The sequence below is a fragment of the Apteryx mantelli genome, chromosome 5 (assembly GCF_036417845.1).
Source record: "Apteryx mantelli isolate bAptMan1 chromosome 5, bAptMan1.hap1, whole genome shotgun sequence".
NCBI lineage: Eukaryota > Metazoa > Chordata > Aves > Apterygiformes > Apterygidae > Apteryx > Apteryx mantelli.
Genome location: NC_089982.1, coordinates 8,388,015 through 8,406,820, shown reverse-complemented (window position 1 = coordinate 8,406,820; position 18,806 = coordinate 8,388,015). Strand labels below are relative to the sequence as shown.

The 18,806-nt window shown below is 44.8% G+C and overlaps 1 protein-coding gene across 15 annotated transcripts in view; it reads right to left on the bottom strand.

Moving 5' to 3' along the window:
- The window catches only part of SEC31A (SEC31 homolog A, COPII coat complex component), a 47,342-nt gene that overhangs the window by 22,638 nt on the left and 5,898 nt on the right, over positions 1–18,806 (bottom strand). For 11 of the 15 annotated variants that reach the window (XM_067297427.1, XM_067297428.1, XM_067297430.1 and 8 more), the window contains exons 5-16: positions 18,196–18,291; positions 16,186–16,326; positions 14,700–14,842; positions 13,610–13,709; positions 11,295–11,456; positions 10,964–11,116; positions 9,288–9,530; positions 8,700–8,774; positions 5,911–5,961; positions 5,061–5,138; positions 2,451–2,526; positions 1,599–1,777 (exon numbers count right to left, since the gene is read on the bottom strand). In XM_067297427.1, coding sequence (XP_067153528.1) covers positions 1,599–1,777; positions 2,451–2,526; positions 5,061–5,138; positions 5,911–5,961; positions 8,700–8,774; positions 9,288–9,530; positions 10,964–11,116; positions 11,295–11,456; positions 13,610–13,709; positions 14,700–14,842; positions 16,186–16,326; positions 18,196–18,291 — 1,497 coding nt within the window. The remainder of the gene's footprint in view (positions 1–1,598; positions 1,778–2,450; positions 2,527–5,060; positions 5,139–5,910; positions 5,962–8,699; positions 8,775–9,287; positions 9,531–10,963; positions 11,117–11,294; positions 11,457–13,609; positions 13,710–14,699; positions 14,843–16,185; positions 16,327–18,195; positions 18,292–18,806) is intronic. The other 4 variants (XM_067297432.1, XM_067297436.1, XM_067297438.1 and 1 more) reach the window with 1 other exon arrangement.

Sequence of the window (18,806 nt, the reverse complement as noted above, 5' to 3'; positions counted from 1 at the left end):
AAGGTAACACAGTCAGGGTCAGGGCAATTATCCTTACTATAAAATATGCAGCTAAGGAAAACAAACATTTGCAGGCCAGGCTCACTACAAATGGTTTTCAGAATTGTTTTTGTAGATGAAGATGACTTACCAGGAATGCAGCTATAAACCTTCTTCGCAAAACCCAGCAAGGAGAGTGAATTTTGTTTGTCAAATTAACTGTTTTGCTCAGCTTTAAGCTCTTGGCCTTCAGCTGACCAGTGAAGGGCAGTTAAAAAGGCTGCTCTAAAGTAGAGGCAAGCTGACAGCAATACCCCATGAACTAACTGCAAGATCCCTACCTTTTGCTCACGCACCCAGCCTGCCAGGCTGCAGGTCCACATATCCTCAAAGCCAAATTCCAGTTTCTTCTGTCTCAAACTCCGCCTCATACAAAAGAGGAACTTGACAGCTGTGCTCCTATTTAGTGAGCAAAGCCCTTGTAATGCCACCTGAACAACAAATGCAACCTAACTACAAGGTCACCACCCATTTGTTAACACAGGCACAGATAAATGGTCAATTCTCAATAAAAATGCCTTTCTTCAAAGGATGAATTGCAGCGAAGAACATAGTTCCCACTTGCTACAAAATTCTCTTTCCTTTGTCTTAGCCAAATACAAAAAAGAAGTTGGAGGAGAAGAAATCCTAAAGAGTGTCTTAACACTTCAGTTTCTCTTCACTTGTCCAGTACTAGAAACGCAAACTGTTTGTAAACGGGATTGTAGAAAATGGTCAAATTCTTGCTTACAGACCCTGGCTTGTGGTGCTAGGTGCTTTCTTTCCCCAGATCACTGTGCTTTTTGACCTTCAGCCCTGCTCCAGAAAAGCACTTAAACACATGGTCATTTTAAAGGCTGCCTCCTGCTACTGCAAACACCCTTCTTGGGCAATGGACTAGTGAAGTGACATGTAGCAACTTCCTGCCTTCATTATTAAGCCAACTGCCCCACGCTCCTCTACGGCCACTTTCCCACTTCATCGTTCTGCTGCTGTTCTCACGCGAGTGCTGAGGGAGAAGCGTCAGTGTCAACAAGCACTAGCATGGCAGAAAGTGGAAAAGAACGAGTAAGCAGCTGGCCACGACATCCTGTCTCCTAGACATCGGGTGATTTGATTAATATGCCCCAGCTCTGCTTAGCTATCCTCTGTGCACGCAGTGAAACCAAGCATCGGCAAAGTCTCCGTTGCGATCGATCACAGGCAGGAATTACCGTAACGCTACAGACACTGAGCATGGGCCTGTGTGCAGCACTTGAAAAGTGTGTCAAGATAAGACATTAAAGTGCATGCTGCTTAAGATGTTTATCTTAATTAGGGAGAACTGACTATCATATATGCAGCTCAAAGAAACACTGGAAATAGTAAGAAATCCTTTTTCCCAGCTAGCGTGCCTCTTCTCTCCTTTTCAAGAAAATACATTATAAACAGTAAAAAATCCTTCCGCTCATTCTGTGGATGACTAACACGTATTAGGTTCTCGCAGAAAGACATCTGTAAGATGTCATGGAAACTTACAGCATTAAATAGGGGTTGGCAAAGGTCTCCAAACAGGTTTCTTTCTAGCTGAATATACATACCCTGGTAATTTTGCTCTGTATCTTAGCGAAGTATTTTTCCTGCGTCCTAGAGAGCAGCTCTTGTCCGCCTGCGATGGCCAAGATAATGGCATCTGCCATACGGTTATCGTGCAAGCAGAGATCTACTGCGCTCTCAAAGTTACCCGTCAGCAAAGCCTGGGTAATCAAACCATCCACATCTGCAACAGGAAAAAGGAGTGCATTTTCAAACAAGTGTACAAAATTCAGTTAAGGATGCAACAACAAGTGATTTGCCCCAGCCCTGTTCCAGGCAGATATTTACAGGGATGCTGAAGTTCATCTCCAGTCTCAAACACCATAAGGTCAAGGCCAAATCTGATGGGACACTTTCAAGCATCACTTATCTTGCTGCTGGAACAAGATGTTGCTATTTCATACATGGCACCTTTCCGAATCACCTCTGAAACAACTACCCTGCACACAGTGCCAGAAACAAGATTATATGCAGACAGGGGTCAAGGGCTTCTGTGTTACTCAAGATACCCTGGGAGTTTCTGCACAAATACCAAGGTTAACACTTCATGCCTGATCAGGCATGTGTTCTTTTAAGGTATCAAAAATCACTTTCAGGGTAGCTGCATTTCAGTGGTGGGGCATATGAGTGCTGTATACTTCCTTGCCTTCCCTCAAGGACCTGCGTTATGAAGTGCCTTGAGACTGCTGGAAAGTTAACGGAGTCAGAGGCAAATAATGGTAATCCTTTATAATCTGTGCAGAAGTTTTCTTCTCATGGGAAAACCAGTACCAACACCAATATTTATAGATATCAGCACATATAATGAAATTAACAGGCTTTTTTCTTTCTTTTTTCTTTCTTTTTTTTTTTTTTACCTCCATTAACAGAAATGTTAAATGTCTTCTTTGCAGACACTGAATCTTCAGGTTCTCGTTTATGGTCCTTTAACCTCTAAGAAAAAGGAAAGGCACATTTTTTCAAATTCTGTAAACATTTGGGATAAATAAATATGTTTAAAAATATGCATCTTGCATTAGACGGTAAAGGTATACTTTCAAACTGCCATTCCCCTAAGAGATCATTAACTCAGAAAGAAAGAGCATTATCCCTGTCATTTGTTACAACACTGTTTCAGCTCAGAATAATCAACTTCCCCTGGTGCCTGCACAAAGCCAAATCCTGAGCACACTGAGAAAGTCCTGGGCTTATCAGAAGACCTCCAACGTACGTCAATGCACGATTTTAAAAACACTGTTCTGAGTGACCAGAGTCAACCGTATTTTTAAATAGATGCCAAAGGGAAAAAAAGACTGGAAGCCCCAGATTTCTTTCCAGCAGGGTAAGGTTTAGGCAAGCCTGAGTTGTGCCTACATGGAAATCACAAATAGCAGCAGCCAGAAATCCAGGTACTGACCTGCACAGGCAAACGTGCCCATGCACACACATGCCACCCCCACATCCCCCCCCCCCCCCCCCAAAATCAGAAATTCTCCTTCCCTTCTCACTCACCTCCACAAAAAAAGTGTCTACAGGAATGCTACCTAGTTTTCACTTTGCTCCATGTAGAGTTTGGGCTCATCCTCAAAACAGCAGGTACCAGAAGTACACCCTGGTCCAGTGAAGCACAACACAGGCTTAATTTTGGACACAGAAGCCCAGAATACTCCAGACAGGCTAAAGCACTTTGCTGGACTGGCCCAAGAGCATTCAGCCCTGACAGAAGAGACTTCCTTATCTAAGTACCCCACAGACAAAAGAGAGCATCACCTGCAAGCACTTGGATTTTTGAATTTAAAAAAAAATCCTTAAAAAAAGTATAATACCAAGGGGGAAGTCTCTCTACCATGAATTTTCACAGCATGACCAAACTAGAGGGCAGTAACTGTCCTAACTGCCTCCTCTGCCATAAGCCAGCATGCAAATACAGGCAGTGGTAGCTCCAGAGGAGATGCCTGCTGAGAACACCTTGCTTATATACTGATCAGTGAAAAGGTGTCCTTTGAGAGCGCGAAGGACAGGTGCACACTTGATATAAAGAGTACATTTCAAATGGGGAGGTAAAATAGAAACAAGTGTCATAGTTGGCTCAGGTAAAGAGACAGTGTCTGGAAAGTGGATCTGCTGTCAGATGATGCACGATGTGTTTGGTAGCAGTTGAGAGCACATAACGACTGGCACAGGAATCACGTGCCCATCCATTTACTTTACATATGCACTCCCTGATGCAGCATCAGTGGCTTTGGGCTAGCCTCCCAAGTACTTACCACCCTGCTATTAGGATAAGAACGTGTTTGGCTGTGAAGTTTCTCCTGGAATGGAGATTTATGTGGCACTTAATGTTTTCATAATTGCACACAGCAGAAAGCTTGCGCAAACACACACACATGTCCGCCACTACAGAGCCTAATAAATTAATAAGCAATCAAGCACCTAAGATAAGGAGAGATCTCTCTTTTGGTGTCCTTAACAGGCTGTTATACAGACCCAACAACCCCACCACTTTAACACGCATGAGCCGTAAACCACAGTTCTCATCCTTCAGACAACTAGAGGCAGGCACTGAGCCCAGGTTTAACCCCACCGGGCAGCACATGCCGAAAACACTACAAAATAGCAATTTGGGGATAACGGCTAACCCACAAGGGAGCCTGAGGGAATGAGGAACACTCATTCCCTGCTCACACAACAATACTGCTATTTTCAGTACTATTCAACCTCACTTGATCAAGGCTAGATCCTTAGTCCAAGGACCTGTCCCTGTATTTGGCTCTCGTAAGAGCAATGAAGAAAGTGCTGCTCATATGGACGGAAGTGAACAAAAGCTGTACGAACCAAGAGACAGATGCAGAGCACAAACTGTCCGAGACAAATCTGGTAGAACTGTAGCAATGGTTATTCACAGGACTAAAGCTGGGGACTCTAATACTCCCTGCTATGCGCAGGTGGAAACAGGCGGGCTCTACAAGGCCAGCGGGAACCATGCAGGGAACAATGCCCCTCTCATCCAGTATCACACCTGGTTCCCTGCCAAAGGTTATATCTAGAAACAGAGCAGTCATCAGCTGACAACTTAGTAATAATCAGCTAAAGGGAGGGAAGAAAGGAATGAGGAAAGGGAGGAAGAAAATTAAGGAATGTATCACAATTATGGCTGCAGAGCATTTTGCATGCGTTAGGCAAATGCCGGAAAGTGAAAACTGGCTGACCGAAGCTGTCCTTGGCTTTTGTGCCAACTGGTGTGTTACAAAGTCAGCTCAATCTGACAAATGAGCTCATTTTCATTCTTGCCACCGAGAACTTACTCATACAGTGCCTGATGCTGATGAGAGAACTCCAAGTGACTTAGCAAGAGCCTGCATTTTATTCAATCTACACATGCTCTTATATATTTATACATCCGCAGCACCAGGAAAATGCCAAGAAATGCTGCTAACAGCAAAGTAAATAGACAGGAAATCAGAGTTAGTCTAGAGGGCAGTGCATACCTCTCCCAAGAGCTGCTCCTCTGTAGCCTGGCCTTCACCCACCTCCTTCAGTACAGATTCATCAGATTCTGTGGGAGCCTTGAAAAGAGAGAAGCAGCCATGGGGGCGGGGGGGGGGAAGGGGGGGGGGGGAAGAAAGGCCAGGAGAAGAAACAGAAATACTTTGCCCTGCAGAGCATAGCCACCACCTTCCTGACAGTGCTCAGAGCTAGCCTGCAGCACACAGAAATTCATCACAAATAAATGTGCGACTACAACACAAGTGGTAGAGGCCCTCCATGTCCTTGCTCCTTGTCGTTATGCAGTACCTTGGGCTGCTTTCATCTTAGTTGCCTGAAAACGTTCAGCAAATCTTTTCTTTTCCATTAGGCAGCTACTGGTGACAGTCAAAATATATATGGCCTAATTTCAACACAGCAGCACTGGGAACAGGGTCTGGCCATGCAGATGGAGCACAACAACCCTCTGGAGAGGGCAGTGCACTGGGGACTCTGGGCTGTGGACGTTAGCTGCCCATCAGTGAGGTTCTCACCTACCCCACTGGCAGCAGAGAAAGCATCACAGTGGATAAGGGAGCAGAAGGGAAAAGCAGAGGGACATCAGAGACCCTGAGCCAAAACCTATGACCGACAGCCCTTCGCTATGAAATGGGCAAGATTTGAAAGGAAAAAGTTTTGTTTATTTAAAGTAAGTACCTTCATCCTACTGAATGTAGGAGGTTCTCATATGCTGGGTTATTCCTGACTTACATGGGGGACAGTTACTAAGCTGAAAGGAAAGTTATTCTTACTTTGCACCTTATTATTGCATTATGAAACTATACAAAGTTGTCGACTTTTGTGTTTGCTTACCTCTCCCAATTCACCATCTGCAAGACTTTCTTTATTCAGAGCTGACGTAACCTAAAATGCAACCAAGTTCCGTCAATTAAGTGCCCTTAAATTTTAGGGACAGACCTCTCACGATCTCTCAGACTGCAAAACTGGCTATGTAGCTAACATATTACTTGCAAAACAGTAAACTAGAGCAATTTCCTTTCCCAGCCTCCTGAGTTTTCTGCTAAGCCACCTGCACACCAACCTCTGAGGGAAACGGCCTTTTCTACACCTTTAAATGCTTAATTGTTAACTCAGCCTCAAACCTCACAGGAACTGCTGGAAACTACAATAATAAAAATGATATTATAGCATACAGGGAAAAAACCCTGCCTGCACTGATTAGGAAAACTGAACTAGTGACAATTCCATTTGAGCAGGGCAACTGTCAGGAAGCTGTGGTTTCAACCACAGCATGCATAGAACCTCGGGGTAGGATTTTCCAAGGAACAAATGAGCTAAAAGGCCCAGCTTTTACTGCTTTGCAAGGCAAGTCAGGTCTCCAGATTCCTTAAAGGCCCTCAAAAATCCAAATTTAATGTATAAATTTTAAAATATATTAAGAAAATATATTATTTCAATATCTGGGTATCTGGATTTCCTAAGGCTGATAATATCATCTGATTGCTTCTAGTATAGCAGGGTGTACTTTAAACTTAGATGACAGTCTTTGCAAAAAAAAAACTTAGCTCAAATTGCAGGAGTTGGTTTGCCTTTTTTTTTTTTAATCATTAGTTTACAATAGAAAGGAGAAATCCAGGGCTTGTCCCGCATATGAAAATTCCAGATTTTAAAAGTACTGAAACAAAACAGCATGATTTTAAAAGTTTCTTCTGGGAAGCTGAAACCTGTCACCCTTTTACATTCCTCATCCTAACAGTAACATAAAAAACAAGTTGCCATTTAGTGAGTTTATCATCTGGGTGTTGCTAACTTTCAGACAAGATGGCCTGTATTCTTCAACACTGGAAAACATGGATTCCACTTCAACATGGAATGCTTTGCTGAGAAACAGCTATGTGAAAATGCGGCCTCACGGCTCATCTCACCTCTTCCTCAAATACTGAAACCGTAGGGTAATCCAGCATTTCAGGCTGCTCAATTCAGCTACACTCATTTTCCCAGCCTTTCCCCTGGGCACAGGGGATCAACTCAAGAGCCACAGCACTGGTGGGCTCCAGTCTCCACGAGGCTGCCCCGCAAAACTGCCGCTGCTCCAGCTGCCTAAGCAGGACTGAGTTTCATCTGGATTTTCTAATTTCAATCTGCTTTTGAAAGACAGGATCTCCCTTGTTGTGCTTGCCTTTGACTCATGCAAGAAACATTTAGAAGCTGAGGACAGCGTGTTAGCAAAAATATATTTTCTTTGCAATCATAATAAATTTGCCCTGGAGGCCATTTAATACACAAACATACTGACATTTTTATGGAGCCAGTCTTTCAAAATAAAAGATTTTGGTTGATACAATGAAAATGAGTCAAACGTTCAAATCCTTTGATTCAGAACTGAACTAGACAGATCCTAGGCACAGCACTGAGAGTGGCAGACAAGCCAAAATGTGCAGCAGGTATCCCTGTGTACCAACAGGGAGGTGGCACCGTGCAGTTTGTCTCTGAGCAGCTCAGAGACAGATAAAACCACCCAGAAGCTCAGTCTGCAACTTAAGAGCTGTGCAGTCTACGTCTAACTCATTTCATATTGCACCTTTCACACTACAGATGCTTCCAAACTTGTTCGGATGGAAACATAATCCAAGTTTTTAGGAAAAATCTGGCTTCTTTTTTGGTTACCCGCTAGTGACTCATTTTCAAACGAAGATAAAGAAAACTAGCTTTGGGAAATGTAGCCCTTTGGCCTAGCTATTGCTTCTGAAAACCAGATTTTGTCCTAATATAAGAATCTTTTTCCAGCTTGGAAGGAAGATCCACACCTAAGAGGCTCAAGTTGCTTCCTGGTAATACAACTTTTGCCTTTCCAAATGCCAACAGATTTGACTGCTGTGTTTCTTTTTCCTAAAAAGGCATCCCACAAACAGGAATATTTTAGCATTTTAAGATAGTTAATGAAACCCTGAAGAATGTTTACGTGTTCTTTAACCAGAAAGCCAAAAAAAAGGATGGGATTCCACGATACTACAATTTAGGAATGTGACACATCGAAGTTACATAAATAACTTCTACCAACAGACAGCAAAGCTTTTTTATGTGCGAGAATCAGATCAACATGGGACAGTCAGATGCAGATATGCCTCTGAAGTCTGTTGGCTGCTTTGAAATTCTCAATGAACATCCTCATATTGCAAGATTACATAGCTAATAAAAAAACAAGAAGAACCCAAAGCAAGCTGCAACTGCATAAAAATTCCCAAATTACTCAGGACTGTTTATCTGGACAAAATTTTAAGAGGACAGGCAGGTATCTAGTGTCCTCTTAAAAAAAAAAGGAACACTTGGTACATAAATAATACACAAGTATTCAAATCAGCCTTGTTTAAACAAGCAGAGGATCCAGTACGAAGGGAAACAGCTATATTAGAGCTATTAGAACTGTAGCAGCACAGACAAATACTATCTGCCGGGAAGCACACTGAAAAAAGTGTTGTATGAAAACGTGTACTATCTTGAATAGCCTACGGTGATTGCTCCTCTAGTCCCAAACATAAATATTTCAACCATATATGGCATTGCCAACATGTCAGGTTGTACTCTATGGACGCATGTGTCAGGAAAAGCATTTAACACACACAGCTTTCCAGCACATTTACCTTCTTCCTTAGGTCCTCTTTCCTGTATCCCAGGAGCTCAAGATATTTAACACGTGAATCTTCTTCAAAATTCACCTTTGAAAAAGAAAAGTTAAAAGGAGTATATTGCAGTTCAATTTTATTTTCCTCTCTGGCTTTTCACTTGACAAGCACAAACACAGGCTGAGAGCTAGTAACTGTGGAGACTGAGCGTATATGAACAATCTGCCTATCAGCTTCAGGTGGAAACCTCTAAATATTCATAGTTAACAGTGAAGAGCACATCTAAAGCTGTCCCAAAGCTTTATCCTGTCTCAACAACCCCTAATACCAAGATGTCCCAACAAAAGACACCTTCCCTGAGGATTTACAAGCCTTGCCTTCTGCTGCGACCTTCTCACCAACCCCTCAAACACCCCCCGCCCCAAGGACCCTCCCTCGTCTGGTGGGCCACCTCCACTGGCAGGGCTTACGGGCACCATTCCTGCAGTCTACGCTTTGGGCTCCGAGCATCTTTTCTGCTAAAACACTGTACCATGCGGAGGGAAATGTTTTTGTAGTGGCCTTCTGGGGAGGTGGGGAATCCCTGAACTGCTGTCATCCCGGTACCTTTAAGAAGGCCCACACGTTTCTCTCAAAGTCAGCCTGGGCCATGTCGATTTTGTTCTGGCAGTAGCTGACAAAGCCTTCGGACCGCACAGCTTCCTGCAGCTGGTTCGAGCGGGCCAGGAACTCCTTCTCCGTAACAACCTGGCTCACGTAGACATGGTGACGCTGCTGCTGCTGCTGCTGATCAATGCCTGGTTGCTGCTGAGCCTTGGTGTTCTCAAACGTAACCAGCTTGCCTCCAAACTGCAATTGAGACACGTGCAGTATGTGAAGTGCAGTTTTACATTGGGGACTATGTAAAAAAACTATACACACACACACACATATTTATACATACACATATCTGTACATATTCTTCTATACAGTGCATATATGCACTTCATTCAATGGACAAACATTCCTGGCATCACCATACTGATGTATGTTCTCCACCTCCCCATATCTCTATGCAATGAAGGAGCTCACTGGAAAAGCAGTTGCATGTTTAACTGGACTTAGAAATTTTTTCTTAGACTAAGGACTAAGACCACAAACTCCTAAGAACTGGGGCTGTGGGTCTGTACAATGCCTAGCAGACAGAGTATCTTATGTTACTGTAACGTAAGTACTAAAAAATCCTATGCATCATTAAATACATGCTAAAGCGTGATACGTGCCCTGCTTATGGCAGGATGTATACCAATTAAAAGTCTAGTTAGAGATAGGCAGTACATCGGCTCATCATTTGGAGAGAAATCAAATTGACGGGGAAAAAAAAAAGCCAAGAAGAGCTTATTATATTCTTTCATTGTAAGCTCAAAATTAATTTAGACAGGCCAGTCTAAGTGACACTGTCACCATTACGAAATGCAAAAAAAACCTAGCCAAGATAAAGCCTGACACCTGGCTCCTGGAAAACAAGGACAAGTGAGGGAAGAACAGCATTATGAAATACCACAGCCAGTGGCTATGCAACATCACTCCGATTTGATGGCAAAAAAAGAATTTAACTTGTGGATGAGATAATGAATAAGCAGACATACACTGCTGAAAAATGAACCAGTGTTTTGGAACAGAAATCCACTTCAAGCGGACGGGCTAAAATCTTCACGAGGTCTCCAAGCAAACGATGGAGGCAAAGAGCAGGGGACTGCTCTCGCAGCAAGCGGGGCCTTGCTACCATCTCACCTGGCTCCTCCACGACGCTGACAACCACCGAGGAGTCTGGCCCCATGAGCTGCTACAGGGACTCCTGCTCACTTGATCAAAGCTGACGTGGGTATCTCTCTACCACACAGAGTCGTTTAACAGCTGAAAACTGCACTGAAGTCTCAGGCACTTCCCCAGTATTTTTTTTCCCTAAACATATGCTTCTTTAAGTAAACACTGCATATAATTAAAAGCAAAGTCCTCATCCCAAAGCAAAGGAACCAAGCACCTGCTGGTGACACAACTCCTCTTTGTTTCTTTTTCCTCAAGCAATGTTTTTTTAATATTTCCTCACTTGGTGCCCCAAGCGCCAAATCTGGAAGCTGCAGGGGGCCTCTCCTGCCACTCCTGCACCCGGGGAAAATCTCGCAAAGCAGAGCAGGACGCCGAATCCCCATCTCCAAATGGGCTTTGCAGGTGCCATGGCTATCACCCTCCCTGCCAGGCCAACCGTGTCCAGCCTTGACTTGCACAGAGCCCCTGCTTACCGAGAACGATGCTCCCACGGGTCGCCGGATCCATTTAGGTGGTTTCTTTAGGGGCAAAATGACGCTCTGCGAGGCTGTCTGCTGGGGAAGCTGCAGGGGCGGGAGGGGCTGACCTGTACCAAATGGATCGAGGTTCCCAAAAGAGGATGAAAGCTTGAAAAACAAAGGGGAAAAAATACAGAAGTGACACATCTCTGATAAAGTAGACAACAAACACTTATCTACACTGGACTGGTATAATTCAGTTGGGATGAGAACCACTAAAGACTTCCAACACGCCCGCTATTTTTTCTTCTTTTTTCCATTTTCTCAGCTGAACGCTTCTCAATACCTGGTCGACCTGCTTCTGCCTCAAGCCGTCCGCACTGCCTCCCATGATGGAATAAATGCTGATCCGCCCATCGAACGAAGCCGCAGACAGGACAGCAGGGTTTCTGGGACACCACTGGATATCAAAGCACCACTGCGTGTTTGTGGGCAACTCGTACAGCACCTGGCCAAGAGAAACAAAGCCACCACTTCAGGGCTTTCAATGAAGTACTGCTACCCCCGGGAACGACAGGAGAGCATCTCTGCAGTGGTACAAACTCACTCACCGATCACCTCTCAGCACACACACTAGCCCAAGCTCCTCCTCATCTCTTTATTTTTACAAGCCAAAGCGCCACCCCAGCACTCCCTGCCGAAGGGTGCTCCAGAGGGGGAAGAGCAGGGCAGAGCTACGTGTGTCACTGCAAGAAACCACCAGCAGTGCCAGCAACCCTCCTGCCCGAGGCAGGGCTGCTCTTTCCACTCCCCAGGAGGCTCCAGATGACCATCCCCACTGACAGGGGGAAAAGCCTTGAGGGGCAAACAGGAGGGATTACCAGACACCACTGCTTTATTTCCACTCTCCCATTAAATCTTCTATTTAATCCACACAGGACAACCTGCATGCAGGGCATGTCCATGCTGCAGTCACAGCTATTGATCTGGCCTACCACGAGCTGCGGGCTGCTGTTGGTGCTACCACCTGCTCCTTCAGAGCTAACCTGGGTATCTCTACACTTCAGAGTCATGCCCAGGCTCCAAAGTAAATCTGTCTTTGGGGGAAAACTGGAAAAGTAAAAATCTGCATTCTGTCTGCTCCTGGGCAGACCTCCACTCCTGCCCTAGCACCAACAGGTCCGCAACTGCAGCAGAGATTTAACCATACACTGGGGCAAATTCCTCTTTCGTCTGTCCCCAAATTTCTGCTGAAGGAGCAAAATGCTAACTGCCTCCGTCTCCCAGGAAACCTTTTATTTTAAATAAAAATATGTGATATGATTCATTCAAGTGTAAATCCTTCCTAACATATAGGATCCAGATCAGATGACACATTAGCCACCCCAATCTTCTGCACTTCAGCTGACCTTAGGGACCAGAGATGCCTTTTCCACTTTAGCCGTGTCACTCTGGTCACTCATTTTTGGCTGCTCACTTCAGCACTCCTGCTCTGACATCTTTAAATTAGCTTCTGCCATACCAGGGCCCATCTGGAGCATGTCCCAGCAGCTGTCCCGTCCCTACAAGATCTGGCCATTGACTCATGATGGGGCTAGCCAGAGGGATTCTACCACAGCATTTCACCTTAGCTGCTTTGGAGTTGATCGGCATCAATAAAACATCTGACTGAGGTTCCTGCACTGTGAGATGACCCCTCCACACAGCGATGTGAGATCAAGCATGCTCTCCCTAACCATCTGGAGATGGGACGGGAGACGGGCTGGAGACCTGTTACTTGCCAGCATGGATGCTTTGGCTTTCCCCTCCAACTCAGCAGCGCCACAGCCTGTTATCTTTCAGGGCACAGCAAGAGACTGGGGCCTGCAGGAGGTGCCACCTGTGATTGGGGTGTCTCGCCTAACCACAGCAAACCCGTCACTGCACCCTCACCTTTCGCCACAGACATGCTAAACAAGGCATGACTCTAATTAGTGCAGCGGCATTGGTTCAATACCTAGGTCTGAATTTTGGAAATACTTCTCACTACGTCCTTCAGGATTATCTTGCCTACACAGCAGCCACAGAGCCCTCTACCATGCCCAAAGCTAGTGAGCCCGTGCACTGGCCCTGGGGTCAGCACTCAAGTTTTCTGGATAAAGAATCCACGTACTCTTTGAAAAGTACTCCCAGCCCAGAAAGGGGTGAATGCATTAAAGCAGCTCATAATCATCTGCCACTACTGCAGTAACCTACAAAATCCCACTGCTCTGGCTAAAAGTTCTTAAAGAGGGGAAAAAGACAATGGTCAAAGTAATTCGGCCACATGAAGCCCAATCAAAAAGAGTACAAATACTTAGTTTAAGTGGGGCCATTTACATTCCTTACAGCTAGCAGGAATATTAGGAAGGAGTCCTGCATCACTGGAAAACTTTGAAGGCACGTATTTCAACTGCAAGAAAACTGGGTAGGCGGCCCTATCGCTCAGAAACCTCTCTCCCATGAGAGGGAGCACAGGTCTCTTCCAACACCTCTTCTTCCTTCACTGTGTTGAAAACACAAGGAAGCAAGTATTGGAAGAATGGATAAAACAGCATGAGAAAAACTGGCTGCTTTTAAAAACACTGCTTTGCTTGTGCCACTGAACAGAGAGAGATTTTAGAAGCGGTTTGCATACAATACCTCGCCTGTGTTCGGGTTAGAGCACAGAATTTTAGCATCCTTCCCACAGCTAAGTAGCAGCTCTGGATCTGCCATGCTCCAAGCAATGGCCAGAACGCCCCTGTGCGAAAAGTCATAACAAAAATGATGAGATTAATGTAAATGCAAAATGGTGACAAATAAAACCTTTTTATGAGCAAGTTTCTATATTAGCTAAGCATTCCACCCTGAAATGTCCTCCCCACTCCTTCCTCTTATTCTAAGAAGAGGAAATTATGAATATTAACACTTATTTATTGAAATAGATGCTATTTTCTCTGCGAGGAGCTATAGAAGGGCAGTCATTCCACCTGAAAACTGAATGCAACACTCATTTAAGAGAAACTGGATATCAAGACATCTTTTCTACAAAAAATGGTTCATTTACCTGTATCATTAACACATGGCATGCAAGCCTGTAGGGTAAGATCAGTGACTACTTAGTTGGACAACCCAATTTTATTAGCCAAAGGTTAATGTCAGCAGCACTGCTGGCAGCAGTTTTGGCAGTAGCTGCAACACAGACTTGGTGCTGTTTCCTCCTCTAAACCGAGTGTTGTTTTCACAGCATAAGAAAAAGCTTCACTAACAAAATGAAGGAGGCATGGGAAATTACCCGAACTTTTCTTTTACCCACACTTAAGGTATTGGGGAGTGGGAGGCAAGAAAGAAGGGAGAGAGACTCTATGTGTCTGCATGTGACAATGTGTCCGGGTGCATTTCTAGCTGATAATAATTCAGGCAGGATCCAGTATTGCTGACCCCTGGCATCTCAAATCCCTCTTCTCAAAAAGCATAGAAACAAGTTAGCAATCATTATTTTCAGTGCAAGGATGCCTTTTTCTTTAAGGTCTATTGCCTCCAAACCAGCAGGCCCCAGAAAAGCAAGCCTCTCAGGACCCAGGGCTGGCTGGCTAGCAAGTCTGGGTAAAACAGTGACTGCTGCTGGAAGTGCTGCTTCCAGCTAAGCGAGCATTCGCAGGGAACTGCACAGACAGCGAGACATCCAAACTGATACGCAATTACCAAGAGGGTAAACATCATGGAGCAGCAGGCTACAAGCGACTCGTACCTTGTATGGTTTTCCAAAACACGAAGTGGCGAAGAGGCAAATCTAAGGTCCCACATCTGAATCACAGGCAACCTGTCATCCTCTGAAGCCAGGACCATCTGCGTAGCGATATCGGGGTGCCACGCCAGGCCTGAGCAGTGCATCTGAGGGACAACAGTGGGCCACAACACAAGGTAACTAACCAGCACTAAGAAACACAAGACAAACACAGACTAAATAGGTCTAGATGCATGGAAAATGCAGTCCCGAGGGAGTTCCCAATTTGCAGCTGTATTTCTGGGCACTATTTTTGACTGCATTCAGTGGGGATCATCTCCTCTTCTCCCTGAATGAGGAGACCTGCAGTTAGTTTCCTGGGATCCTCTCAAAGAGATGACATTGTGCTGTCTTTTCCCAATCTTATCTTTTAATATAAGACTGTGAATATTCTTTTATATAAGAAGCCCCCTGTATAAAGTGTTTTCATTGATTTTAATATTTACCAATATCTTAAGAAAAACTATCATTACAAGAGGTTATTGTCATGTGAACGCTGCAGCAGGAGACTACAGTCACATGATGAAGCCAGCCGCTAGGGGAAAGATATGTAAAACACTGAAGGTTATAAAGTTTATTACAGTAAAAGTGTAATGACTAAGGAGCTTTTCCAAGAGCACACATTTAACACAGTAATCTCTTTTTGAACTCTTGGTACTACCTTGAAGTTTGTTATAGTAATATCTAGTTTAAAATTTATAGACTTATACAAATATTTCCTTCTGCACAAGCTTAGCAGGCTTGTTCCTATATTAACAATGCCCGAGAGCAGCCGTGGTGGTTGGTATCACACAGGACACTATCCCCCATAATACCCTCAATGGGCAACGCTCCTCTGTGCCGCTGTCCACCACAAAGCCCTGCCCTCGCCGGGGCTCTGCTGGAGGACAAGCTTCCTCCTTGGCTGCAGCCTGCTCCCATTTCCACATCCAGAGCAGCAGAAACGCCGATCACGGCTCCACCAGCCTCCTGCCAGGGCTCAGCCCCTGCGCTTCCCCCACCTGTGACACCGAGGAAGATGCACACTCTGCCTAAGCAGTAAGAGATGATGTCGCCCACAATGCAAAATTAAAACTATTCATACTGCTTGCAGAGCACATCAGCTGCCACAATATGCCCCTTCCACCTAGCTTAAAATCTTTGTGGTAGCCCCAAACAGACCAGTACTGATTTTGTTCAAACCTATGTCTCATTCCAACAAATAATTTGACTGCTTTCCCTTGCTTCAATACGCGCCTGGATAATTTAGTTTGAAATGTTGACGCTCCCTCAGTACACACACAGCCTTTTAGCCAAAAGCATTAGATATTGAGCACGTTGTACAGAACAGGAGCGGGCACCAGTATCTGTCTGCCGTATAAGAGCGGGCACTACGACCGCTGTCAGCACGCCCAGAAGCGCCCTGCATTTCCACACAGGTACCCACACAGCCCCGCAAGAGCTTACTCACCCGGTTGTTGTGGTCACTGACTTTGATGATGGGCTCGTTCTTCCTGAGATCCCACACGGTAGCTCGGCCGCTAGGACTGGCAGATGCCAGGATGTGCTGGACTTGCCTGTTCCACGCAATGCAGCTGACGTCTTCGAGAGGCTATAGCACACAGAGCAGCCCGCCATGGCCCTTCAAACTGCCTCAAAACCCTTCATTTTCACACACTGCTAAAAGACAACTCTCCAAGGAGATTCGTCCCAGGTACTGCACTTGTTCTGCTTTCCTGCGTACACAAGCTGTACAGCAGAAAACCTGAAAAGCCCACTTTTAAAAGCTGCTAGCATTTCCCTACACCGTCTGCATTTCCTGTTTTAGAGCCTGATACATTAGTCACTTGCAGAAAATTAAGCACAACTGTCTCCAAGAATATAAAAGTACTCTACAAAAACATATCTGGGTATATGAACTGCACTTTTGCCTTTGATTATTAGTTTGTGACTTACAGAGACAACGTAAGTCTGCTTGGAGGAGTTCTGTCGTCATGTTTTCTCAACTGCTTTTTTTTAGTCTTAGAAATAAGAGCGATTCTAACCCAGCCTTTCTTATTGCACTGTATTTCCAGTTGTCATTAAGTATGGGGATTAAAAGATCACACGCTTCATTAAAGCGATTATCAGACATGAAAATTCCTATACAGAGATCTTAAACAGAGGCAAGCTTCCTCCAAAATGCCCACATGATATTGAACTAATCTGATGACAGTCAACAAAAAACATCCAAACCCACGGCGTTTTAAACTCAAATTCTTTAAACTCAAGATTGTTTCTCATCCTATTTCCTCGCTTTTTTTTCTCTCCAACTTATCATGCAGTTATGTACTAATTTTCCAGTAACCACAAACTACTTGCGCAATTTAACTACAGAAACATACAGGCGTCTAAAAAACTTCCTCCCATTCTTATATCTCCTTTACAAGGCACAAAGGACAAAAGCCTTTTTTCTTCCCTCCATAAATCTTCTTTAAACAAGACACAGGTTGAACATTTGTGCTTAAGTATAGCAATTACATATTCCTTGAAAACCACAGAAGTAACTGCCAAACCTACTGCCTCATTTTCTGACTTCTCAGTAGCTGGTTTTAGTCTTTGCTGTATTTTCTCAGCCTGCACCTTCATCGTCTTCCGATTCACACATGCACTGAAACATGCCAAGGAAGACTGGAAGAGACTCAGTCCATGGGCAGCAGCTAAGAATATTTAAAAAACAGTGTAACCAGAGAGACTTGGCTCATGATTACTTGTTGCTTGATAAAGTGCAACATTTTCCACAGAGTAAGGGGGCACTTTAAGCTTTCCTTGGGAAATACAGGGTTTTTTTTTGTAAAATCCCACCACATGAAGACATGAATTATTAACTGCCATGCAGCCAGCCAGAACTGCAGGTCTGTTCTGGATAGCAATGCCTGCACGCGCAGGGTTGCCGCTCAGGAAGCCGTGCTGCCTGCTCGCTGCGTGAAGGTGTGCATGCTCGCACTATCAGGAAACTGGACTCGCAGGCCTGCAAAAGCAGCAGGATCAATTCAAATCCCTGTGGAGCTGGGCAAAAATTCATGGCCACAGCTCCTGTTGTACTGCTTTATGAGGGTCAGACACTAACAACCTTCACAAGGACAAAAATCTCTCATTTTCAAACCTTACAGTCAATAAACTACAAAAAGTAAACAACAGAAGGCTCATCTTTGTTGGCCTTTGGGGCAACTGCTGTGGAACAACACAAAATAAAGGAACTTTTTTATTTTAGTCTGGAGAGACCTGTTTCATTACCTTAAGGACTGTATCTTGCCTTGCCAGAAATGCAGCACATAGTTAACTACATTTTAAGTAACACTGGCTAGACAAGCTAAACTTTAAAAGGCTTTTTTTTTTCCTTTAAACAGCTTCATAATTGTAGGTTTCAATAAACTCTCAACTTAAGTAACCTGCTTATTTTTCACTGGTTTGCAGTATTTAAGACATACAAATGTAGTACCTGCGTCTTCACTCCTGGTGTCATCGGTGTGGCAAAATTGTTCAAGTCCCAGATATAGATTTCGGACTCATTAGCACCAGAGGCCACCAGATTCGTCTGTAAAACACATCAATAAGACGTTAAGAGTATTTTCAGTATCAGCTTTCATAATCTCAACGGCTGGGAGCAGTCAGATCCATAGGACTGTGTCAATTTATTAGATCAGCTCAGGGGAAAAATAAGTTTTCTTGAGATCAGGAACACCGAGTTAGCAAAAAGCCCACACGCCAAGCCAAGCATGGGTGCCAACCAAGCTCCCGCTTTCCGCACCGTCTTTCCGAGCCACGGCAAATGCCCACACAGCGGCTGCAGGAGTGCAGTTGTAGGCAGGTGAGCAGGGCGTCTTCTGGTGTTTCTGGGAAGGGGCAGACAGAGAAGCAGGGCTGCAGCCGACGACCCAGCGCTTTGCTCTGGGCAGGCCAGGGTGCGCGGGGCCAGGGGGAGCACGGTATCTGCACTGCCTGCAGCAAACTGCACCACCTCCTCAATGAGGGCAACGATCAAGAGCGACGCTGGGGCCGGGACAGGAGATGGCAGACGGGGGCGATGCCAGCCGAGGGCACGGAGCGGCC